This window comes from Manacus vitellinus, unplaced genomic scaffold (assembly GCF_001715985.3).
Source record: "Manacus vitellinus isolate BGI_N305 unplaced genomic scaffold, ASM171598v3 scaffold_6_pilon, whole genome shotgun sequence".
Taxonomy (NCBI): Eukaryota; Metazoa; Chordata; class Aves; order Passeriformes; family Pipridae; genus Manacus; species Manacus vitellinus.
Genome location: NW_021940750.1, coordinates 6,979,249 through 7,006,149, shown reverse-complemented (window position 1 = coordinate 7,006,149; position 26,901 = coordinate 6,979,249). Strand labels below are relative to the sequence as shown.

At 42.2% G+C, this 26,901-nt stretch overlaps 1 protein-coding gene across 5 annotated transcripts in view; it reads right to left on the bottom strand.

Moving 5' to 3' along the window:
• Window positions 1-15,084: 15,084 nt before the first annotated feature.
• The window catches only part of DPF3 (double PHD fingers 3), a 125,998-nt gene continuing 114,181 nt past the window's right edge, over window positions 15,085-26,901 (bottom strand). For 4 of the 5 annotated variants that reach the window (XM_025896072.1, XM_018082684.1, XM_008926831.2 and 1 more), the window contains 3 exons: window positions 18,370-18,482; window positions 16,976-17,057; window positions 15,085-15,955 (listed from right to left, as the gene is read on the bottom strand). In XM_025896072.1, the coding sequence (XP_025751857.1) occupies window positions 15,885-15,955; window positions 16,976-17,057; window positions 18,370-18,482 (266 nt within the window). In that variant the 3' untranslated portion in view covers window positions 15,085-15,884. The remainder of the gene's footprint in view (window positions 15,956-16,975; window positions 17,058-18,369; window positions 18,483-26,901) is intronic. The other variant, XM_018082686.1, reaches the window with a different exon arrangement.

The window sequence follows — 26,901 nt, the reverse complement described above, 5'->3', positions numbered from 1 at the left end:
AATTTTCCTCCCCCGTAAAAACATATTGTTTATTTACACCTTTATGCTCTACTGCTACAAATACTCTGTGTCTTTTATTGGAACCACCAAACTGGCAATCACACTATTATTCAATAGCATTGCACTGGAAAAAGTGTGGACAGACATTACAGAAATACAACAAGCAGCAGTCCCATTTTTAGGACTTAGAAGACAAGCTATATTTGTTTTGATCTGTGATTCTAATTATCTTGTAAATTCCTACCACTAAATTTCATCTCTCACTGTATGTAGCATGTAATATGTCTTTCTTTTTGTTTTCTAAATGTATCACCACTTCAAAGTTCATTAAGCCTTTCCCAGAGACTACAGCTGATAAAATCCTCATCTGGATTCAGAGTATAAGCAGAAAGACTAACTCCTCAAGTCTCTGGCACTAAGGCAAAATATTGCCATAAATCCATAGGAAACCAGATTTCATTAGTTCCATTGGTCATGGAATTAATTGTTTGCTCCAGTGCTGGGCACCTGCAGGCAGTGGGCAGCAGGAGAGCCAGAGGCTTTTTAATGTTGTTCCTCTGCTGTGTTCTACTTGATTTTTGTGTCAGGATTATGAGATGCCAGGGATGTAAAACAGCTTCTGGGAAGACAACAGCTGCCAGAAACACAGCCTTCTGTTTTGTACTTTGAGCTGTGCATACCATCTAGAGTTAAAAAAATAGTGCTTAGAATAATTTAAAGCAGAAATCTGTTACGTTCCTTCAAAATTACCCGTGCTTGGTTTAATAGATGCTGGATTAATTGCGTGCTGTCTGAGAGCTTTTGTTCCTCTCTGGAATGGCTGTGGTCTGTGCCACAGAGGTGAATGCTACTCTACTGTATGGCAAATTTGACATTGAAGGGCTCTTTGTAGAAATAAGACTGCCATTCTCTCCCATTGTTCCTTTGATTAAACAGTGCCAGCAAAAGAGACAGTTTTGATGGTTGTTTTCATATTATGGGCATCTGGCTACTAAGAGCTGGGCTGAGATCACCAAATCACAAGCCGCTTTAGAGATGTCTGTTTATGCATGCCGATTCCACAGTGATGTGATCCAGAAAAGTATTTGGATATGCACATTGAGGGGGGCAGGGAGGCAGGGAGGAGAGAGAAACAGTTTCTGGGATGTGTGGTGAAGACCGTTTGTTGCCCATGTGCTGCTGTTTTTCTCTGGTACCCAAACCTGCAACTTACCAGTACCCCTGAAATAACCCCGGACTGTGGATGTTTTTCCTCCACTTTTAAATCAACAGACTCCCAGTGACCTCTGAGATACTTTGTGATAAAAATAAAGGAAATCTAACATATTACACAGTGGAGTCATTCATTAACTGCTCCCCAGTTAGAGCCTCTTTGTAGATACTCACATTGCTGTGAATCAACACTTAGTGATGGCTTGGCAATCCCTCAGACACTTCGGCTTCAGTTGCAGGGACTCTGCAAGATTCTAATGGCTTTTGGATAGGTTGCTGGCATCTTCTGTTTGCTGAATAAACTCTAGCACCCAGAGTTCTTCCCAAAATTTTTATCATCTCTTTTTGTTAGTACCAAGGCAAACAGGGAAGATCTTGGGAAGAGGGCACTCACGACTCTTTCCACACATCTGTTATCCAAACAGATACAAAGGCACGATGAAGGCTACAGGAGCATTTTTCCTTGTACTTTTAATTGAAGTGGCTTTAATATAAAAAAAAAAAAGGTACATACAAGTTCTAAACTTCTGGTTTTTTGCAATGTTTTACACTTTTTCTAAGTTGCAACAGAATATTAGCTACGCAGGTAGTCAACACAGCTAACAAACTACATTACAAATTACTAATAACAGTACAAGATGCTTGGAATACATTCTTGCAAATGTGTATGAATACCAAAGAATTCCTTTGAATTGAGAGGTTTCCAACACACATTGCCCTCTTGTCTCAAGCCCCTGTAGGATTTCACTCACAGGTTTCCTAACCACCAAAACATGGAAGGGCTGATCCTTGGCTGGTACAAGCTATGGTGGCTCCATTAGCATCTACAGAGCAATGTGAGTTGTCATGATTCACTTTGTGCTCAATAGACACCTTCAGATGGGGGTGAAACATCATGCAAGTTTCCATGCATGACAAACCGATGGGCCTTCTTGGTCAGTACTGGTTAGTGCATTAAGCAATATATTTTTTCTGAGGGTTTCAATCTCTTTCTCCAGGAAGCAATCAGATCAGGATGACTGAAGAACAGTTGTGAGCACCCTGGATTCTTATAGTGCTCTATGTAAAGCTGGGCAAATTTCCCTCAAAAAAAGCGAAGTTTTGAAGCCACTTTGTCACCTCTCCTCCCCCACAAAAGGCTGGCAAAGCTATCAAGCACTTATTAAAACTGAGTGTGAGATAAGAAGAGCAAAGGTCCTCCACACAAGCCATGTCAAAACAAATCTCTACATACACACATTGTAACAATACAGTCACTTCAGAGTTCAAAAGAAAGGTTCACACTTTACAAAGGAGGGAAAGGGGAAAAAAATAACACAAGAAGCTGTCCTTACAATTATGTACCGGTTCCCAAACCTCTAACCTTAGTCTGTGGCCACCAAAAGTAAACGATTTCCAAGAAACATAGTGTAAACTCCAATAAGGCCTCACAGGGTGTAGCGACAGGCAACCTGGAGGTAGTGTACGTGGCTGAAAAGGGATTTGAAAGAAAGATAGGCATTTTTCTCCTATTCTGGTACATTTACAAAACCAAAGACACAGTGACAAACACACTACAGAAATGTGTCTCTCCAGCCTTGTGAGCCTAATTATGTGCCACCCAGGATTCAGAAGGTTTTTCTTCTGAAGTGACTGTTATCTAGGGTTTTCTTCAGACAGGAGCCCTTATTCTTTCCCCTCACTTGGTTGTTTTGGCTTGCCTCTGTACTTACCATTTGACCAATAGACATTCGGGTTCATCTGAGATTGCTGGGTTTTTCTCACAAGCATCGATACAAAACATCCTTAGCACTATTGCCCTGCAGACCAACATCTCAATGCACACTTGAGTCCACATCCAAAACTCCTCCAAGCTATTCACTGACAGTTGTAGTTTTAGTTAAATGGGAAGGATTTTTAGCGAATTTTTTCATACTGCCCCCATCTGAGCTGGATCGGGGAAGACTGCCCCTATTCTCTTGGGACCTGCCAGAAAGGTGGGTTCCTGAAGTGAAGCCTCCCGGGAACTTGGGAGACAGGAGATAAAGGCAGGTACAGACCAGAATTCTTTCCCTTTGTACCTGGTTTTTTTTTGCTCGCCGGAGTGAGCAGACTCTTGGAGCCTTTTCCCAGGGACTGCCCTGCCTCAGCTGCGGCATTTGCCACCTCAGCCATAGCCGTGTTTCACATCAGACCAAGCCAGCCCAGCCCCAGCACTGTGCTGGGTCAGCCCAGCCCCGCCATTGTCACTCCACATGGTTTGCTATGTCAGAACCCATGCCATTGTCTCAGTGGCATAGGACTTTCCTTTGGATGAAATATCCTTCCAGGTTTTGTTTTAACCTAGGGGGAGGGGGCTAGCTAGGTAATATTTTCTGCTATTGGGGTTTTTTGTTTCTTTCCATTTTTAGTAAAATCATTATTTTTCCTTCTTCATTCAGACTCCTCATAATTTTTACCTTGTCTATAGTGGGAGTTGGGGCAGGGAAATAAACAACAGAGGAGAGTTCATCTCATTGGAGGTCTCACCTCCTGAATATGTTGTCATTAAACCAAGACACTGACTGGCATTGGATTATTTTGGTGGGAAGGTACAGAAGTTTGCAAACCCATGACAAGGTTAGCTTTTTGATTCATCAGCACATTATGAAAAGACTGAACACCAATGGTTCCAGCTCAGAGTACTGACACAAAAGTCAGGTTCACTTCTGCTGCAAAGAGGATAAAAGGCTATTTAGGGGATGCAGAAGTTGACATATTGTAGAAAACATGGTGGTGGCTCACAGTAAGAATTCTTCAGCTGTATTACCTTTTCAGTGACTTTCATTTTTCTATTCATGTTAACTTGTAAGTACTTACGGTTTTTTCCAACCACATTATCTTGACACCACAGTTATTACATTACAAAAGCAACTACAATGCAGTCACTCAACATACATTATATCATGTGTAGGTAGGGGTATGTACAGCCAGGAAGTGGGGCAGCTTCCAACCCATATTTTGTTGTTTCCATAAGGCAGGCATATCCCAGCTAGTTGAGACAGACATAACCTAGAACATCCTCAAATGTTGAAAAGAAGGTTATGAGTAAATGAGCAGATAGAAACCCCACAAACTAAGCAACAAGAATTAACGCTAGTAGAACATCCCCTGCTTTGTAGGTCTAAAATGACTAAAATGACTCTCACCTCAAACAATTTTATGATGCAGAATGTGCAGTACGTGCAAAGAAAAAGCTACTCTTTCCCCTGTGAATGCAGGGAGTGGATGTGCTTTCTCAGTATTGTCTAGAAGTTACCCAGTCCACCTGCTCTTCCCTAGTCCACTGTCTTTATAACAATGATTCTTTTGTTTCAATGCCTAACTGGTAAGACTAGACTATTTAATTACGAATAAACTTCAAGGTTAGTGTATTAGAAGACTGGAAATAGATACCCTGATACTTCTAAAACAAATAATGCATTGTGCACTTAGTGCTTCTCTGAATCCTCTTTTCACAGAGCAAAGCATCACAATGGCAAGATTTCTATCAGTTCTGAGTTGGGACAGCCAGTTCCAAGAATTAAAACTGTAGATCAGGCCTTCCCAGTCTTTGCTGTCCTGCCAAAAATACTCCCTGCCCCCTAGAGAAACCAGTTCATTCTGAATATTCCTGTGATGTAGACACTTCTGTACTGGGATCCACAGCAGGTGATCAATTGCTCCTATGCTGGCCAGTCATCAGGAACATTTTTTGATCACTTTCTGTATTTCTTAAATAAAAATATAACTAAAACCAATAAATTTGGAAGACTCTTTATCCCATACCCAAATTTATCTATTAGACTAGGAAGGACCACAGGAATGTACTCAGTTCCTCAGAAAGCTCTCAGAAATCAAGTCAGGAGCTTCTCATGTTATAGGATGTTTTTTCGTCTTTATGCTGAGCCAAGCTTTAGCACACAACTATTGTGCATTTCACTGAAAGGGTTTTACACAAGAAACAAACTTTAACGATTTCATCACCGTGACATTGAGCATCATCCTAGGTAAGAGACTCTCTGAAGACTAAAAGAGCCTCTCGGGTACACTTGTCTAACAACCTTGTCTTAAGACCACTCTGGACCTTCCATGACCCTTATAAAAGTCCTTCAATTATTTGCAAAGGCCTTCCAGGACACAATTTGTCAACAGGAGGCAAGCCACAGAAATGGATGATACCGTGGCTGGACACAGACTATGGTTCTACTGTCTCTGATGACAAGATGGGAAGAGCCCAGTTGGACCCCAGGGCTCAAAGCTAGACATTGTTTAAAATACCTTTTCATTTCCAAACTGAGGAGACATGATAGCAAAACCAATAAGTTACCTCAAATAAAAGCCCTCAAGTTACTTTTCGAGGCCATTTTTAGTGATAAACCAGTGCCAGATAAAGGAGTAAGCCTCTGGAATCAGAACACAATTCTTGGATGTTTTGATCCCAAATTGAATTATTCTTAAAAGGGGGGATAACCTAAAAGTCTTTACAGTCTATTTTTAAATGAGAGGATGTTTTTCATATAAGTTTCAGTAACAGAATAATTTGAAAATAACTGAGGAAACCATGCAGTCACAGATGGTCTGTATTCAGTGTGCTCATGTGAAGCTGCTGTGACTCCACTGCACTAAAAAAAGACATACATTATTTTGTAGCAATTGTCCATGACACTGAGGCTTACAACATAAATATTGCAATACCTCATCCAGTTTCTGTATGACACACCATGTTTTATTGCAGTAATGTCTCATAATAGATGAAGGTGCTGCAGGGTCCTGTTTGGCCGATTGCTATAGGACCCTGGAGTGCACTTTCATAAGCAGGGAATATCTCCCATGGGAAGGGAGTTAAGATGAAGACTGGATGCCAGGAGAACCAGCTAAAAGCTTTGCATACGATCTTAGACAAATATTTTCTGTGCCTCACACCTCCATTTTCCCCCAGCACCTCCATTAAATGAGAGGTTCATTTCCTCACTTGCAGATTGTGCTGGATGCAAGATAATGGAGCACGGCCCTGCCATGCACAGCAGAATGCCTCTAAATCAAGAAGCCAGTGTTTTTTGCCAATGTGACAGATTGAAAAATGCTTCTGGTACTTCCATGAGTGGGTTACTAAGCAACACTTTGGCTTCCAGAGAGTAGCCCTGCTGGATGTGATCTCATGTGCCGGCAGCCTGACCACATCCCCAGCTGGAGCACTGGGGAAAGGAGGGAGAGTGTGTGCCGGCAGCAAGGCTGCATAGCTTCACTTGCCTGTAACACTGGTTCCTTTGAGATGAGCTGTAACCACAAAGGAATAATATCCCAGAGGTGATGATGGGCTCACTCACGGGATGGCTAAAAAGCAAAGACATACAGTCAGGACATATCATTGGGAGAGAGTTAAAGCTTAGAAGATTTAAACACAACTCAGTAAACCTATGGCGTATCCTGGGTGCAAGTCTCAAAGCAAATGATGCTGAAGAGGACTGACTCCAGGGAGAGATGCTAAAAATGAGAGAGACTGGAACGGATTTCCACATGAAGAGACAGAGAGATCAAAAAGACTAGAACAGATTAGAAAGGGGTAAGAGAGGGGATGTTGGAGCTGACGGAGGTGAGGTCTGATACAGGAGAGGAAAATGTGCTGCTGTCCACTGCTTCCTGATATAGCAGTAAGGGGCTGTTTACAGAAAATCAGAAGGCAGTACACTGAAAACTGCTGAATCAAGCTCAAACTCCATGAAGTCAGAGAGAAATTTTCCCTGGTTGCTGAGTGCTCCATCATTATCTTTTGCTGAGAATTCTCACTTTCCTTTGGAAACTGTGACATGGCATCACCAGAACCAGACTGAGCCAGAACAGAGCACAAATAGACCAAACTCATCTGAGAAAGAAATAACTATTTTATTACATGTGTTGGTTGTGCTCAACTATTAAGCACTTTAATAAATACTAAAGTCTAAGACTTTTAATAAAGACTAAAGTCTAAGACTACTTAGCCTGGGCTTCTTTAGAACACCAGGCCAACCTCTTGACTTAAAGTCAATGGAGGAATGTAGACTGAGAGCGGCTGAGAAACAGTCTCACCATTTAAAGTATTGGTACTCTTTCATGTGTTGATAAGTCATGCTTCAAATAGGATTGAGATTACGTTATAAGGGATAATGTTTTGCCTTATTATGTTAGAATGCTAACACACCTTTTCAAAACAATTAGGGTTTTCTCCTTCCTCCTTCTTCTCCTTCAAGGTGAGTAACACATAGGATTCTAGAGCTATTCTAGATTAAAGTTTACGGTAAATAACAATATGATACACAAATATATATGTGGATATATTTGTATACATAACTTAAGTCTTCTAATTAAAAATCTATACTATAGCATCACAAAGTAAGGCTCTGCCAATGTATTAATGGGAATGCCACTATTTTGAGATCATTATTCAGCATTTTAAAATGCACTTAAAATTGATGACAACAGAGCTTTTATCAGAGAGAACTGCTATGGTGTCACAGATTTATCTTCCTTCTATTTTCCTTTTGAATAATGAGGACAATGTTGTCCCAAAGTCAAATAAAAGATCAACAGCAAAGATGATAACTCAGTCTTCCTCACCCCAATTTTAAGTGTTTATGTTTTCTTTGCCATCACTTCTAGTGAAAAAAAAAAGGGTACACTGGTGGCACATTCAGTCTGAAATAGCAAATGAAGAAAAGGTGAACCGATACATTAACATGTACACAAGCTCCTGGTTCTTAGGCGATTGGACTGTCTAGCACAGATGATAATATACTTAAATGCTCTTGAGCTTCTCTTTACATCTGAAATTCAATGAAATAAATTATCTCCAGGCCTATCCCCATCACTTCTGACCCAGGCTGCAGTGATGGAAGAAAGTCTAAGTAAACAGGACTGCTGATCTCTGCTGCAGCACAAAAAATGGAAAGCCATCAAGGAAAAGAGGAAACGTTTCTCCCTGGTTTGTTTTTCTTTTTAAAGAACATTTTAAAATTAAAAGGTCTATATGAACTATTGTATGACCTTAATGTGGAGCTGGGATTAAATAAATACATGAGCTTGATTCCCTGCAATGATCAAAGGTTTGTTGAACACATCCAAGGGAGAGATAAAACCTGATGGTTTGATTTGGACTTGTCTCTATTTCTGAAGGAAGATGTTCTGTAATAAAGCTCAAAGGAGATGACACTTGGAAATTCCTCACGCAGTTGCTATAGCCTTCCCAGAAGGATGCAGGGGCATATCTCCAGTGTTTTACTCCTAGGAGAGCTATGAAGGAAGAGTATGTTAGGCATAATATTTGTGGTTTGTCCTTTGATTTTCAGGAGATACTTCTCTTTTAGTGTTGCTGGCAAAATTTGCACTGGCAGTGCATAGTGAACATCAAAATGCAGTCCTTTGTCCAGTAGCAGCGGATGTCAAGGCTGGAAAAAGATCTGTGTTCTACCAGAGTTCATATGTGGCAGAGGGTTTGGCCTTCCAGGCAGAAAATCTGGAGAAATAAAAGGGAAATCCTTATCTTGATTTTCAGAACTGTAGGCACAAGGTTCCTTGATGAGACTTAGAAGTTTCAAAGTTTTATATGACAATAGCAGGAAGAGTCCTATTCAAGTGGACAAAATGTTGGACTGTGCTTTCTCATACACAGGTGAGACAATGCTAGCAAAGGCCCTTCAGACTGCTACAGACAGGAATGCTTTCCCAGCCAAGCAATTCAATCATTCAAGACGTGGAAAGGAGATGAACATGAAATGAATGTATCATCCTTTATCAGTCTTCCAGAATACAAAGAATAAAACCTGCTCTTCTCTCTCCCTAGCTCCTGAAAAGTAGGAAGAAATAAAATATTTCCTGAGTCACTGTGGAGGTGAAACCTATAGTTTGTTACAATGAGCTGAATCAGATGGATGACTAGACTGACAACAGTCTGAAAGAAAATATCAATACCTGAAAAATCAGCAGTTTTCAGGTATGAAGTGTTCTATTGTTAACTTCATGCACACAAAGGGCAGTAAGCTGATCTGAAAATATTAGTTTCCTCATTTCAAAACAATGGTACCAACATATATTCTAAATGCACTAATACTTTACATTTTCATCCAATGTGGCAGAAATGCACAAGAAATATTAATAAGCTATTGGCTTGATTCCCCAGCTGCAAATTGCCTGGCATTCTCACTTGCATACAATAAGAGGGTAAACCCTAAAAAGCCTTCTGTCCCCCAGAAGTACTTGCTGTACTTCTTTACCTTCCTTCCTCATTTAAGTGCCTCAATGCACAGTGATGGTGGGGCTAGCCAAATACCCCAGTGGTGCAACTGGAGAGACAGGACAGTGACACATCTCTCTGCTACCCTGCTAAGGCCTGGCCATCAGGACAGCAAAATTGTGCTTGCACATCCTGCAGCCTGGTTCCTTCAAGAAAGCCACTAACCCCAAAGGCTGGGAATACTGCCTGAGAACGCCAGTCACTCTCACCCTTGTCTGCAGTGCAGTGAGACCTTGTGCCCCAGCCAGCACCACCAGCGACAGAGCTGGGACACTGCCAGCACTCTCTCTGCAAAACTACTCCCAGGATCAGAGACTTGATGCTTTGGCCTCAAATGATGGCACCAGCACTGATAGAATGGAGATGCTCTTCTGCCATGGGGACATGGCTGGGCAGCTGCACTTGTAAATTAGTCCCCTTCAAACCTGGCACACCCCATCTCCTCTCCTTTCCCCTTCAGCAAACCTGAGTTTATCTTATATAAACCAGACTAGGTTTGGTGCCTGCCCCAAAAAGCCATTTAACTACCACTGGGGCTGGAGGTCATTGCTGGTAATTATATCACCCCTGAAGACAGATTTGGCTGCCTGCCAGTCCCAGATCCTGCCCTCTTCTACCAGAGGAGAAGCACAGCCACAATAATTACACTTTGGTTTCTTCTTCAGGATCTTCAACCTTCGTCATTAAACTCCTGGCTTGTCACCTGTTCCTATTTCCCAGGCAGTGTCATGGGCCCATGGTTGGCAATAATAAATGGTGTAAGGAGCAGTCTAGGAGAGCTGGTTCTTCTTACTCTGCCAGTGCAGCGTGGGTGTGCAGCACTGTGGTAAACAGCAGCACTCAGGACTCGCACACTGTTGGTAGGCTCCAAGTGCTTTGCAAAAACAGCTAAGAATTGCCATCCTGCCTTTTCTCCAGAAGCAAGCCATAGATTTGAGCACCTGCCCACAGCAGTGCTGCAATCCCTGTTGTAAGCAGAAATAAACCCCGTGCTTTATAACTCCGCTTAGGTGGGGTGCAATGTCCTGCTCCCAGACTGGCTCAGAGCAGCTCTGACTGTCCATGTCAGCAGGCAGCGGCACAACCCACAGCACTGCTGTACAGGCTGTCTCCCGTCCAGGTCAGCTGTTGTTAGCTGAGGTCTGAGTTGGACAATGAGTATGTGAGCACCTCTGCCTGCTTGGCCACAGGCTGTTTTTACAGACACCTCTTGTTGTGGGGGCTAGGCCAGCACCCGCCTGCAGCAGTGGTCACCCTGCTCAGCTCCATACTTACCCTGTCCTGTCATGCAGTATATCATGCAAAAGTATGAGATGCTAGGATCATAATGAACCTAGACTGGTTAAAGAGGGCTTTCCTGTCCTGTCTGCCTGCTCCTCTCCACAGAACTTATTTTCACAGAAACGGAGAACTGGTCAACTGTTGAAATGTCAGGGGACCTCCTCATGAGCAGCCCACAGCCTCCCGTAACAAAATTGACTAGACAATCCATCTTTTAATCATGTCCTCCATAAGATTTGCATTTTCTTCCCTCTCAGACTGGTGCAAGATTTTTCCCAATATAAATTAGATTAACTTTAAAATTCAAATATGGAAATGATTAATTCTAAAAAGATTGAAACAATCATTTTCAACTCTTCGATATTTCCCCCATATTCTTTGTAGAACTAATTTACCAGATTGGATTTGGATATGTGAATAATTTACAGTTCTCTCAAAAGCACATTTTTTAAAAATAAATTTACTCCACACAGAAAAATCATGCCGAGCCCTACCTGGAATTTTCTTGCCCACAATGCACGCGATCCCTCTGGCAGTGACAAGCTTAATTAATATTCCTTTCTACCTCCATCCACTCTCACCTCCCAAATGACCCCTGTCAAAACACATGCTGTAGGTGTAAAGAACATGGAACAGCCCCATAACACTGCATGGTGCGGGAGAGTCTTCCTTTGGGGCAGAATTTACTATGCTCCTTTTAAAGGGAGATGAGAAATAATGATTTCAAAGTTATTTAGAGTAGCATTTGCTTCAAAAGAACACACTTAACGGTGACTTTCCTAGCTTGAGAACTGGCCTGAGGTACATTTACAGAAATGCTGTAAACTCAGTGCAATGACACAACTATGGAAATGTGGTTTGGAGGCAGATTAGGACCCATCTCATGTTTCTTAAAGGTATTGCCTTTTCCAGACTACAGGGGAGGCTCTGCGATGGCAACATGGGTTCACCTCCTCAGTGTCACCCCTTGGATGCTCCCCCTTTTGAGACCATTTCTCCACCCCTCTGGTTTCTGAGTCTGCCACTGCAGGTGATCCCCTCCCCAGATGGTCTTCCCACCATGGACAGAAAACTGGGCAACACAGCACTCAAATGTGATAGAGGGAGAGCCAGAAGCAAGCCATGGCTTCACACAATACAGTCTGAATTGTTCAGTCTCTGGAACAGCCTGAGGTAGCTAACACCAAAGTAGCTGCCATTGTGGGCATGAAGGAGGTAATGTGCAATTTACTGCATCAGTAGAGACGATTTTCTGTCAGTGACCTTTTTTAGGTTATCCAAAATGAGTTAAAAATTAGAAGTATCAGGTGCATAGGTTTAACTAACATACTTCAAGGCCATTATGCAGACACTGCTTTTATTTAAATATGTCCTCTCACACAGTAAACATCTGTTTTCATAATAAGACCAGGAAGAACAATTACATCATCCAGCCTGACTTCCTCTATAACACAAGCCTTTTTCAGTCAGACTTTCCTGTGATTAACTAAGATTGCATTTAATTAAAATACATCTAGGAATCTGTCCGTTCTTGATTTGAAAACTTCAAGGCATGCAGGATCTACCATCTTTCATGGTAGTTTGCCCTGATTTGTGCTAAAATAATGCTTGCCTTGCCTTGCCTACACAGAAGAGTTTTGAAAAATGCCAGAGTTTGTTCACCCTAGGGGCTGCCAACAACCTTGTAGGTCTTGCCATAGCAAGAGAGAGAGAACAGCGTAGTGAGCCAGAGCCTTCATGTTATTTACTGGCCAGACCAGATCACTGCTATAACATTTGCCTGACAGTGGATGGTGTTGCCCAGGTCATTCCTCCCAGCAGTCATGCAGGAAAACTATCCTCAGCAGGATAGCAGATGACAGGGAATCAGTTACCAGAGCTTCTAAACTCCTGTTCAAAACCCCCATGGTCGCGCCACAGCCTCTCCACATCTCAGTAAAGCTGGTACAGCATTGTTCACTTGGGGGATCAGTTAGTATTTCTAAAGTGCACCAAGACGTATGGCTCTGAATGGACTCTAAAGATGTCACTGAGTGACCCCTCCAGCCCCTTATCTTAGACCCAGGTAGTGAAGTAGGGAGGCTGTAGCTGGAGGAAGTTCTCAGCAGGGGAGAGCTTGCATCTAGTCTGCTGCCAAATTTACCTGGAGCTGCCTGGTTACAGAGCACAAAGCTGGAAAGTTGAGCTGGTCCACTTGTGGATAAGTACTCTGTCACACTGATCTCAGATGGCAAACAATGTTTTGCCATTGAAGATCTAGCAATCTCTCCTTCCGTCATACCTCATTAGTGATGAAACTTCAGCAAGGCCACTGAGGAGTATTTCTGAACATGAAAGATACTCTGCTGCAGAATGGTTGTGGGAGGAGAAAGCAGTCAGAGCTATGGATCAAAACCACAAAATAAGAAAGCAGGTGTGTGCAGAGAGCACAGCTCTTTTAGCAATGTCTCCGTCACAAGGATGGAGACCACTGAAATTCTGCGCCAGCCACTCCCACCAACTAGGCTACCTGAGACTTGCATGATGAGCCACCACTGTCTGCTTAACACACAGGCTAAAACAACATGCATTTTCCTCTCCATTTGAGAATGCAGACATTGTCCTACTCCTCCCCCAAAGTCAATCCAAATACCAGGAAACTGGAAGGCGATGACCATTTTTATGATGGAACTAAGCCCAGGAGGACTTAGGCTGAGGACCAGCCCAAACACTAATCCACATCTGCTGCTCCCACTGCCAGCACCACCATAAAACTTTCCTTCAGCATGCACACTTCTCAGCTCCAGTCACTCTTGCCAAAACATCCATTTTCTGTGAGAGAGCACCCCTGGCCACAGCAGCAACAAGACTTTGTGTAAGACTGAGCCATGTGATGGTCCCAAAGTACCAGGTCAGCAGGTTCAACCACACCAACAGATGACTGTAAATGCTCATGCAGATGAGCTGTGTCCTCCAAGTGCTCACCAGGGCCAGGGCAGTTCCAGACTGGGAGGAAGACACTTTATTTTACATTTGTTCTGGAGCTTTGTCCCAAAAGGCACCAGACACCTAATGCAGGTGCGTGAGCTTCCACTTTGCTCTCCCCACACCTGATGCTCACATTTCTCTGTGCTCTCAGCCATCTGAGGAGCTGTCACATGGAAAGCCTAAGATATTGAATCAATTTTGCAGGTAGCAAATGCAGTTGCTCCAAGAGAGATGTGATCTAATACGATTAGGATAAATCATTCCTAAATCTTTTTTTAACAGGTTAAAATACTAATGCTGCAGCCTGAGAAGAGGCTGCAACAGTAGGCAGGAGAATCCAGCAGCTGACAACAGCCACTTTTGAACAAAAAACAAAAGGGGAAGAAACTATCTAAATAATGAGGGAAAGTGCATTAGGTCAGTATAGCTCATTCTAACTAAGTGTAATTAGCAGGAGAAGGAAGAAAAAAATTGAAAAAAGATTACCAATATTCTTTCACAATGTTTTTCAAGTGTTTGGGGACATTTAATTTTGCAGAAAAGTTTCAACCAAATAAACATGCCAGATATAATCTTCAGTGTCCTTACCTACTTGTACAAGCAACATGAGTCATATGCTGCTTGGGACTCTCATAAATTTATATTATAAACCCACTTAAATCTATGCATAGAAAGTAATATACATCATACCCAAGAAAATGGTTATTCTGGGCTACTTGGCAGTTGAAGGAGTGGCAGGTTTTTAACTTTAAAGATGCATCTTGTAGAAGTTATTGATGTACTCATCCTCCTAGTGATGTTTTAAATTATTCAAAGAGACTTAACTGCAATAAACTTTTTTCGAATTATGCTCTTACTTACTTAATGTTTCTTCATTTCACATCCAGAGGTTTGTTTAAATAAAGTAGAACTATTTCTATTTAAATTTTAAAATCATTATGAAAATCCTTCTTTTCATATTAGATTTAATAAGTTAGTCTTTCCTTTAGAGCTGGGGAAGGTTTTTTTTACAAATTATCTCATTTGCCAAAAAATGCAGTTATAGAGAATTTGGGGGCAAAATTATTTGGAAATTCAGCTAGACCTTGTTAATGACTTTGACAAAAAACTGTAACACTTTGGAAATGCTGGAAATCCTGATTAGGCAATTCCCAGAAGAAGATGAAATTTTAAGTTGCAGAACATTTTAGCTTAGAAATTTCAAAAAATTAATCAAAAGTGCCTCATTTGACCCTAAGGCAAAGTTGTTCCTTTTTGCAGCTTACTTTAGATTGCTCAGAAAATTGACAATTTTACTTTCCGTGATCAACTTAAGATGACATTTTCTCTTTTGTTCAATTTTCTGAGCTAAACGGAAAGTCAGTTACATACATAACCATTTGGAATTTTCTGAATAAAAAAAATTATGAGGCTGGACTGTATGCTGGCATTGCAGTGGGACAGTGTGCCTGAATATCCTGAAATACCAAAGACGGTAGGCTTTTCTAAGCATCTATGTGCATACACACCAGTGCTGCTCTTTCTTCAGATACACTAAAGACAAGTTTCTCAAGATCTGCCAAATCAGGGCATTTGATCCAATGGAGAAAGTGTCACCCCAAAAAAGTTTTGATCGGTGAACACGTGCTGTTCATGAACTGGGAAGTATTGAACTAATTGCAATTCTCAGAGCACCCCTCATAAACACCCATTCATATACAGAGTGGTTGCCATAAAGAGATTTCCACTCAAGCTTGTGGAAAAAAGCATCTGGTGCTGCTCCTAGCTAAAGTACTCACCAATAATTCCTTGGGAGATATCTTACTACTTTTGCTTTTACAAAAAGACTAAAGAGAAAGCACAAGGCCACACAAAATTGACTTCTCCCTGTTGATATAACAACCCTCCCCCTTCTGTAATGTATGTGAGCCTGTTAATGGCAAGCAGCAACCATGCATAGCAGTGAAGAAATTTCATCCAGAGCATCGGAAAAATACACAATCCTTCTAGTAGAGCCCAGGAGGTATGGTCTTAGTGACAGTGAATACCACAGGTACCTCTTCCCGTATTTGAGTGTCCGTTCATTTTGGTGTGGGTTGTGTCTTTGTGTTCTGGATGGGAATCGTGTGCTGGTATGGCAACACCAGGAGCAAAGTGTTTCTTTGACTGCTGGAGCTCCTCAGGCCTGGTAGCCAAAAGCTGATGCTCTCTCTCGGAGCAGCTCCTGGCACAAATGACAACTCCAGCTACCTGCAAATGAAGAAATCCTTCTTATAGGAATGACAGCAAATCCAGGCACTCAGAGTTTATGTCAAGATTGGCTTGAATAGGATATCAGATATTCCTAACACTGGAATTGCCTGTATTTTTGTGAAGTGGCCTCTGCTGCCCTTGGTGTTGTGTCCATAAGTTTTCCACATAAACTACAATGCTGCATAAACTACAATACACCACTTCCCAGTGGAATAGAAACCTTTAGCTTATTATTAGCTTCATTTCAAAATTTTCCCCTCCCGATTTAGCTTCCTTTTTACCAAAGTTACAAATATTAGCTCCTGAATCCATGATAGATTTGTAATTATTCTTGTCTTTCCTTTCATGTAAACTGCAGTCATTCACACTCACTTGTCTCCTTCTCCAATTCTACTGCTCTCTGCAGATTTTAGGATCTATAATGTTAGGAGACTAATTCCTCTGCTCCACAGTCAAGCGACAAACTACAACCAGTTGTAGTATAGTCAGATTGAACTCCCTGCAGAGGTCATAACTACATACCAAACAAAATACGCAAAATTCTCACCCTGCCAAGGTAGAAACGGATCATAGAGCAAGAAAAGTAATTCCTCTTAACCCAGTCTCCTGACAACAGACTCTCAGGTGCTTCAGAGAGGACCTCCCTGTCTGGGGCTTTCTCTCTGGGACTTTGACTTCTTAGGAAGTCCAAAGTCACAATTGAGTCCTGAGTCACAGGACCCCAATTCAGTTGACTAAATTGAGGTGACCAATGACATGTGGGACATCCCAAGGTACCCATGACCCACGAAAGAGTCATATCCTGGAAGAGGAGGTAGAGACCAGGCAAGACTGAATAGGATATCACAGACCACACTAGACCTTCACATCTTAATTTTCTTTCTTTCCAGTGCTACTTGTCTCTGCTTTGCTACTGCTTCCTTAACCCTGCATGGCCTAGATCACCTTTCTGAAATTCTTCCCTTCTCCACAAGGACTTAATTGTGATTTTCAAAGCAGATTTTCAAGATATGTTACCTTCTGGGGGCTCAAAGACTGGTGGATTCAAGCAATACATGTGATAGCCACGGTCACAGTCATCACAGAAGAGCAGCTGGTCCTGAGGCAGGTTTGTTGAAGAGACAGTAGGGAAATGGGAAGAGAAAGAGAGGAGAAGAGATAAAATGATGTAAATTAGTCTGTTGCCAAGATGAAAACATAAGAATGGTAACCAGCAGTGCTCAGCTAGGAATGCAGACCTGCGACACAGAGACTAAGAGACTACTGGGAGTGTAAAAGGCTACAAGCATCACATTTGTGTATCCACTATCAACCACCATATTTCTGAGAAGCTGCAGAAAGCCCTTCTTATCACAAAGACAACTCAGTTTCTAACTAGGAAATCACTATGAGAAGTGGAGGACTTGCTTCCAAGGTGGCCTCATGATGGAGGAGCAAAAGAGCTGTTAGGCCAGGGATAAGCTGTCCTAAGAGGACACCTAAGGGTGACCATGTGCTGGATCTCATCCCTTCAGAAAAAACCTTTTACTTAGACAGTTCTCCAAAACTCAGCTGAGTAAACTCTTTGTGAAACAGATGGGAATAACATGACCACACCATGTGGTCTGCAGCTCTTTCATATATTTTGGGTGAAAAAATCTGCTCTGAAGTATGCCATGATTCTTAAGGCAGAACAGCTCCCTGGCTTCAGATTTCCTTATTTATTGCAAAAGCAAAAAAAAATCTCAGGCTTCAAATGTATTCTGCTGTAAGGAATGTAGTGTTAGCTAATTGCCTCCAAAGTTCTCCAGCCACTGTCAGTTCTCCCAGTTTCTCACAGGCCATGAAGGACCCTTAGCATCAGATTTTAACTGAAAACCCCACAGAGAGACATTGCTCAGCTGCAGGCTCTGGATCATAGTTTGGAAATCACTGGAATAGGTGATTAGGTGAGGCCTAACCATCCCAGTTCAAATGCTTTCATGCAATGTAAGCATTTTTAAAGTAATATTTTATTTAATGTAAAAAAATCATGCCAAGAAAGTAAGGAAAATAATCAGGGACAGAAGAAACATACTTGGGTTATCAAATATTCACGTCTACTTCTGACTACCATATTGAAAATAATACTCTCTTGAAATGCCCTGCAACAGGAGTTTATGACCCCCAGTTAACTTCTATTGAATAAGCATACGAACTACAAGTATCGCCACCTTAAGTGACCCTATATGATACCTGTGGTAAATTCAGACCAATGGCTGAATGGGGACACTTGGGAGAAGCCCATCTCTGCTCTTAGGTGTGGCTCTTCCTTGGAGATGTATGGAAGTAGCAGTAAAACAATGACCCACACCACTGCCACGTGCTCCTCAAGGATGGGCATGGGAGCAGATTGCAGATGCTTATTTGCATGAAAAGATAAATGAACTCACATCGTTCTCAGAGGTCCCACAAAGGCTGCAGGATTTGCACTCAATGCATTGCCACTGATAGGTTTTAACAGCCTCAGTCATGTTTGTGGTGAACTGCAGGCAGGTCGGGTGTCCTGAGGAAGATCGGAAACAACTGTCATTGTTAAGGCTCACTTATTGCTTGTTAATTAACCAGTATTAAATTTGGGAACAAAACACACATGGACATGGACTGATCACAACATGGGCTGCAACTAACAGATACCAAAGAGGAAAGCAGGCATTAACCCTTTCGCTGCCGGGCACAAGAGAAAATCAGAGTCATCTCCACCCATTCCCCATTGGCAAAGCATTTTTATTCAGAGCTCTTAAAAATGGTTTGGCTTTGAGTTGTTTTTTGTGCATTTGCTTTTTGTTTTGGTTTTTTTTTTGAAAGAAAACAAGAGAAAGGATGAAATCAGAAACAAACCTGATTTCAGAGAGAGACTATCTGTCTTAATAGAAATTGGACTACAGTTTCAATTAGCGTTGTTTCGACTGGAACGAAGGACCTGTTGGAAATGAGGTTATTCTCCATTTCACAGCTTCCCTTCCTGGTGTCCAAATGGGTGGAGCAATTCTGTAAACTTTGCTTAAATGGAAGCAGTGGCATAGAGAGAAGATGCAAGACAGGATGAAGGGATATAGCTTTTAATTTTTTTAAGAGCTCTGCCACTAAAGTTGGTTGGCACAGAAGAAACCAAATTGCACAGCTAACCTTCCAGGATCAAAACAAGAAACCAAAAGGAAAAAAAAACCCAAGCCAACTCCCACAATGAACTAAATGAAAGGAATAAAGAAGGGAAAGCTAGCAGAACAGTCACATCTAATTGGGAAGGACAAATTGCCAGAGTTACAACCCCCGCCCCTACATGCGTGTCAACTCCAGCTTTGCAAAACAGCGGTATCACAGTAGCAGGGTCAGCAATGGGCTTTCTGGAGGGGAAAATACAAACAAACAAACAAACCAAAGGTAGGATCAGTGTTCCTTCTGCAAAACAAAACAAGAAAAATACACCGCTGAAATAAAGTACTGTACTCCCAAACCACCCCTATCAGGCTGAGACATTGCCTAAATCACCTGCAATAAGCTACTGGTGGAAAGCCACATATTTGGCATCCCTCTCTAGAAAGCATTAACGCTGTGCATAGTCATGACAGGGATAGTCAACTGCTCATCTGTAGAAAAACTAGAAATACAGGTATACACATCCAGCACTGCTGCCTCTTACTTCTAGAAACTCACACAGTCAGGCGCACAGGGTTTTTTCACCTCCAGCCAATCTGCTGTTCTTAGACTACAGCCAATGGGTACGAAAAAATCTTTTCCACTTCCACCAGCCTAAGTGCCTTTTTAAGAGTGGAGAAAGAAAGGCTGCTTCTCCGATAAGAAAAAAAGGCATGTCTATGGTAGATGTGGGCACAGATGTGCCATCTTCATTACTAGACCTATCAGCAATATTTTGCTGTGTCATCGCACCACCCATCACCACCCTACAAGAAGTTTCTGTATTTTCTAGCTAGTGAAGCAAACAGTTGCTGAGAATTGCTGGATAAGGCAATAATGCTGTGGGCAATATATTTCTTTTATGTGCCCATGGTACTACCAAATGCTGTAATAAGAATTTTTGTTCTCCAGTTATATTTGCACGGTTTTGGTATGAAAACTAAGCCTGTCCAGCAAAGAAATGTGTATACATAAGTTATTAAGGAAATGGAATAGAAAATAAAGAAGATGTTTAAGGAGGGGAGGATCAATGACATTGCTCGTATCACTCTTAAGCCTTTGAATAAAGAAATGTCTTGACAATGCTGATGAGCTCAGATGGGCTAAGAAGATCACCGGGTTTTGGAGCCCTTGAAATATCAGCACAAAACAAGTATCAGATTTTACTGAGAGTTATAGTGAAGCAAATCCAAACTAAAGTTCTGGGGAGCTTGAAACAGCAACTATGCAAAAGAAGATTTAACAAGATACCTTTTCTTCCTGAGAGGACCTCATATAATTTCTGATACTACTAAGCTAGCAGAACCTGACATGACACTGAAATGTTCCTCCAGATCTGATTTACAGTGAACGCAAACCTTATTCCAACACCAGTAAATAGAACAAATGGGTCACAGTACATATCGGGGGGAATTCATCCCAGCATCAGAGTTGCTTCCAGAAATGTACATTGCTGTAATATATCACAGAAAGCAACTCATACAGAGAGGTGAGTTAATTAGAGTTAAATAGCTTCAGTCACATTTGAAAAGAAACAGAAAGAATGGAACCAAACTTAGGGAAATAAACCACAGCTAAATGCGTACACATCTTCACATGCTCATTTGCTTGTGTACACACATTTCTCATTGCAGAGACTCCAGCTAAAGACCCCCTTTTCTCACACGACACAAAGGTCAGGTTCTGTTCACTACTTTATCTATGTCCCTTTGCAGTCATTCCTGCTCTCTTCCAGTTATCTATCTTGACTGCCTTGTTACTCATTTGCCTCAAAAACCCCTCTGCAGGTCTTCTGTGCTGCATGTCTATTGATACTGCCTCATCCTTGGAGTGATCCATCCTATTTTGCAGAGCCCTTCTTAAGAAACTCACCTACCAGAAGCCTAAAAGAAAGGGTCTCTTGTGTACTGAGGATTCCTTAGAAAATATTAATAGTAGTGCAAGGGCCACAGTGGTTTCTTTTTACTAGCAATGAAGAAATATTTTGCAAAAATATACCAATTTATTCACTCCATTAGGCTCTGTCTCCCACTGCTGCAACTACAAGAGTAGTGTCTGCATAGCTGCAGATTGGTCTCTGTTAATCCAGGGTTTATGCCATGTGTAAGGCAAAAAGAATATCTCGTGAACATGTCTTTCTTAGGCCTCTAAGTCAGATCCTTTTTTACATTAAGCAGCATCCCTTGTGGTACCATGACCCTAACCTAATGTCATTGGAAACACTATTTTTACTTATGCCAGCAGCATGATGAGGCACTGTAACGTATGGTAAGCATGCCAGTAGATACATTAAAATTCTTTTTCCTTCCCTCCCTGCTCTCCTTTTTCACAATCTCTCTATATTCCTGCTACTTTTGCCAAAACCCAGTGTTTTACATCCTATGAGAAAATTCACACATCCAAGACTTCCTGAGGCAATGTTAGTGAACATCATCCCTGCTCCATATCACAGAACTTTTTAGCATTCCCTCTGTGTCAGAATACCTAAACACAAAGCCCCCTGTAGCTGCATGTGGCAAGCTAGAATAGGTAAATTCAAATTCCTTTTCTTATTTTTTTTGTGTTGTTTTGTTTTGGTTTTTTTTAAAGGCCAGTTCAGCCCACAAACAATTTTCTTTTACACAAAGAGCAGTCCAAAATATGATTCAAGTTACAGACACTATGGTGGTGCACAAGCCAGAGAGCTGAGAATCTTCTTGCTTAAGTTCATCACTTATGTGGTTAAGATGAAGAAACAGTCTTATTTCGCCTGAACTTGTGATAAACAGCATTTGCTATGGCAAAGGTGTACAGCAAAGAATCTGCAGCTGGAACTCAGTTAATAATTCAGGTGGTGGCTCAGCCCTGGGAAACCCTGGATCACTCTTGCAAGTAGGTATCAGCTCCACAGATCTAATAAGAGGAAGAAGTAACACATATTTATGGTGTCACCAAAGTCAATAGACAGACCTCTAAAACACACTCTGGGAGCAGTTCTGTTGAAGGAGAAGGCAATATATTAACATTGACAGTTTCTAATCTACCATAACTATTCTCTACCTAAACTTTTGCTATGCTGCAATAGCTATAAACAACATGGACAATAAAACTTGCAGTGAGGTTTCCAACAGCTCATCCCTTTGTCTTAAAACAATATTTTAAAGTGTAGATCATGTTTGAAAGCTCCCTCATCTTTGTCAAAACTCTCCTCTGGATCTGAACTCTGCAACTGAGACCATATTTTATAGTGACATCCGTGTTTCACATGCCACTGCTTTTCATTGTACACTATGCTCACCAGACGTCTGCTCAGAGGAGTGGGGCGGTGAGCACATTCAGAGACCAATTCTTGTCTCCTGCACCTGGTGCAATTGCAGGTTGATGGGAAAGATAATTTTAAAATAAATACCCTAAAAAAATATAAAAATCTCTTCTGCTTACACTGGCTGTATAACATTAAAGACCAAAACTGACATTAAAGGGCAGGAGCAATCTGCTGCTCCCAGGCACTCTTGTGACCAGTGAAGGCCTTAGAATGGCTCATTAGTGCTTTTTCAATAATAGATTCTGCATCACAAGATTAATTGCAGTCATGTGCTCTGTCACACCCGCCACAGACTATTTAAGTTAACAATCCAATCAATAACCTTTTTGAAACAAAGGCAGAGATTATCTTGAAGAAAAAAATAAGCAAAGATTTTTTTTTTATAACAAATGTGAAATTATTTATACAGAGTAAAAGGAATTTTGACCTAGTTTCCAATTCTTTCCCTTATCTTCACTATGTAGTGGTGGGCTTTTTAATAAATAGCATGATGAAAATTCACAGGGTTCCTGGCTATATTGCATCAGAATTTATTCCACAAACTATTCAAATCTTTAAACAACTATAAATACGTATTACAGATATAATGACCTATGTCACAGGAATCCCATCCAAATAATAGAAGTTTTACATGCAAAGAAATGGCATAATTTCCTCCTGCTAAGAATAAGGATTGCTGTGACCACTGCCATCATTAGACAGAATTATTACCATTATGTGTACAAAAGAAGGGAAACTTCTAATTCTAATAAGTAATATGATTTTATGGTTATGATATAAAAATTTAACCTTCATTTGTCTGTCTAGGAAGGTATGCTTACAGACTTGTAGTGTCACCAACAGATGGATTAGAAAAGGCCCTTAAAAACTCAAACCACCCAAGCACACCAAAAGACTTGGCTCTGCCAGAATCCCAGGTTCGAGGAGCTCAATGCTCAGAAAAAGACTAGACATTCCAAAGGGATGAGGATGGGAAGCTCTTGTCATTTTCCTGGCCCTTTCTATCTTGCAATGTGAAGGTGTTAAGGTGTAGATATATGTTTGCCTGTTAAAATGGAGGTACTCATGAACAGAAGCCCATGTTTGTGGGGTGAGGATCCAAGGCACCACCTGCCACACTACCTCTGTGATATGGAGAAGCAGGAGTATTTCATTACAGAAAAATATAATGGCTTTTCTAGTGGCCAGGGCAGGGCCAGATGTCGGAGTCTGCAGGTGAAGGACTCTTGTCTCAACCACTTCAGCACAGGGCCCCGCTGAATACAGCTTCTTAAGAAAAACACAAACAAACCAAAAAGGAAGTCTCACTCATAGGCACCATTGGGTTGTATTACTATTAGGCAGAAGAGGAAATATTACCCCTGTGAATTTCTATGTCCTGATGGAAGTGAGAAAACCTGGCAGTTTCTCCCAGTGTGTTCCAGCACTGCCAACTCTGCTAAAGAAGTGAGTCTGAAAGGACTCAGTGGCTTCAGTGAATAGTCTGGTTGCTCTGATTTGGTTAGAGACCAACTTTCCTCTATTCTAATACGCTACAATGTGCCAGTAATTGTGGAAGAATTAATGCCTCTAATAACTGATTGATCTCTGAAACCATTCGGCTGTAGAAGAGCTTATAGTTCCTATTATTTCATTTTCTAGCCTATAGTTGCTCTGGCCAGCATGGACAGAGTTTAAACTGAGCCTGTAGAAAGTGAAGGGGCACTCTGCTGCATTAGCACTGTGACTGGCAGCCAGCTGCACTCTGGTGGAGGTGGTTTGCTTCTTAGTACTGCCAGTTCCAGTAGAAGTGACATAAATTACAAGCACTTGCTCAAATATTCGGCACCAGTAGAAGAGAGTCCGCTTTAATTGTTCACCCAAGGGACAAATAAAACCCCTGTGCAAAAGAAAGTGGTTCAGTCCCAGTTGCAGTTTGACAGGTGGAATTGGAGTCAATGGGAACTGAAAGCAGGACAGAACTGCGTTTGAAAGCAATTAGAGCCATAGATTTTGAGGAAGTTAGAAAATGGTGGTATGTGGCAGGTGACACTTGCAGCTCACTCTCCTGCAGTGGTCTGCTGTTCCTTTAGCCATACAAACACCAAAGGGCATGGGGAGCAGAGTTAGCAAGCTCCTGCTGTAACACCCCTTATCTCCAAGCACTCCCCAGAAAATTTAATTGCCTGAGGAAACTCCACCCACCAGCTCAACTCATGCCCAGATTTGATTCTACAATGCCATATAATTTTCTCTGAAACATTCTTAAGCGCCAAGAGCATCAGCTAGGACAAAGAACCTCGGTTACAGAGGGTACCTGGAGAGCAAAACTTGGCTCAGGCTGCTCATGTGCATAAACAAAATGAAGGATCTGCGCATACACAGACCCAGATGCACCCAGGGATATTAGCCATGGACAAGGCAGCAGAACTCCATCTGGCACATGGCAGTGGGAGGAGCTGGGTGGGATTCAGGGGTGACCTCTAGAGCATGCAAAGAGAGAGAAGCCAGGAGTGAGTTATTCTGGGTTTCCTAATGGTTTGTCAGTCAAATCATTCTCCACACACCATCCCCCTGGGTAGTAGATGCCACACATCTTACACAAAAGCTACTTGAGAAATCTTTTAAAACAGTTTTACTGCAATAGATTTGTGATTTTGCCCTGTGTACCCTCTGCCCCTTCCTCAGCATGCACAATCCAGCCATACATATCTTAGCAGGGAAAAATGAAAAAACAGGAGTTACAGATTTTAAAAGCCTCTAAAAACTGCGATAATTAACTTCGGTGCAGACCAATCACCACAGGGAGAACACCCCGATTTGGGATGATGCTGCTGCATTTCTGTGCTCAGGTTTGCCAGGGGGAGGACAAGCCCTGCCAGGGTGTCTGCTGCTGTGTGGGTGTCCCCCTCTGTCCAGGCACACTTGTCCCTCCAAAACTGCCTGGGACAAGCTGAAATCTGCACCTCTATTTCCATATCTCCCAGGGATTTGGGCTGGGACAGATCTGGGGCACAGTCCCATTCCTCTGTCTTCCTCTCTTAAGGCCAAGTAGTGGGGATTCAGACACACCTGACATACACTGCTCAGTTCACTGCAAAGATGCTGTAAGCCCTGTGCATTTGCAACCTGGGGAATCAGAAACAGGCCCCAACCGTAAAGCTGAAGGAGATGTCACATGCCCCCATGTCTCAAAAACAGCCAGCACTCAGCTCCCTCTTCTTCCAGACTGGCCCCCATTAACCACTGTTGGCCGCTAGACAAAATGGCTATTTCTTGCCTAAGAAAAATAATGTAGATGCACTCAAATAACCTTGTACTGAAGCATCAGCTTGTTAATGCACTGGTAAGTCATGCCAGCACTGTACAATTCCTGGGGGTGAATTAGGTCAGAGTGACCTCCAGAAAAACCACCAGGCTGCATCGCTGAGTGCTGCATTATGGGTAACGATCTGCTAATTGCCAGGAGGCACTTGGGCTGCTTACCAACACCAACAGGAAGGAAACCTGCCTGCAGGCACCACACGGACTCCATATGCCAGGGACATAGCTCCTAATAACGAGAATAAACCCATTTATAGAACATGAACTGGCCAGGAGGACAGGCATGGAATGCTAATGCTGCCAAGCCGTACAGCTCAGGGGGATCGGCGGTGGAAGACACCCAGCAAGGCTGCCCACGCACTGAGGGGCAGGTTTTGCATTTGGTTGCACAGTGAAGTAGGGGTGAGATACACAGAGATGAAAATGCAAGAGTGAGAGAAAGACTGCTTATCCAGACAAGATGAATCACCACAACCTGGAAAGCCAACATCCCCTTTGCCCCAGGGACATTTTCGTTACCCTTCAACAAACTGCAGTGGAAAAAAACCTCCGGCACAGCTCCGACCTCGTCGCTATGCACTGCAGGCTCCCCAGCCAGGCCAGCTCACACACCACAGAGCTTTCAATCAACTGGCAGGCTCACTAAACCCTTTCAAAATGAGCAACCAAGCAAAAATACTTGGTCATAAACACTAAAAATAGGAACGGAGGATTGGGTTTTGTTTTGCTTTTTAACTTGGTGAAGCCAGCTCTTCCTAGTGCATTAAATCCACCTCCCTGGCAGCCCATTTAGAACATCTCCTCCCCCCTGGGAGAGCCAAAATCTCCAGCTATAATGAGAGGAGTGGGGTGGTATTTAAAATGCTAGGGAAATGGCAGCCTGAATAGCCTTCCACTAGTGACGTTGCCTTTGTTACCAAACCCCCCCCCAAAACAAGATATCAGCTCTGCCCCTCCTCCCCTCCCTTTAATATAACAGGGACTCTGCTACCTGCTTGAACACACATTTGCTGTCCAAATACCTGGTCCTTCCCCAGTATTTCTGGTGTTAAACTGCCCCACTGACACAGCCAGATAGATGGCAGCCTGCCTGCAGGGATGCCCAGTGCTGCCTAGTGCTCCATGATATCAAAGGAGCATTCAAAAAGACTCCAGTGTTTTCACACAAAGTGTGTCTAAA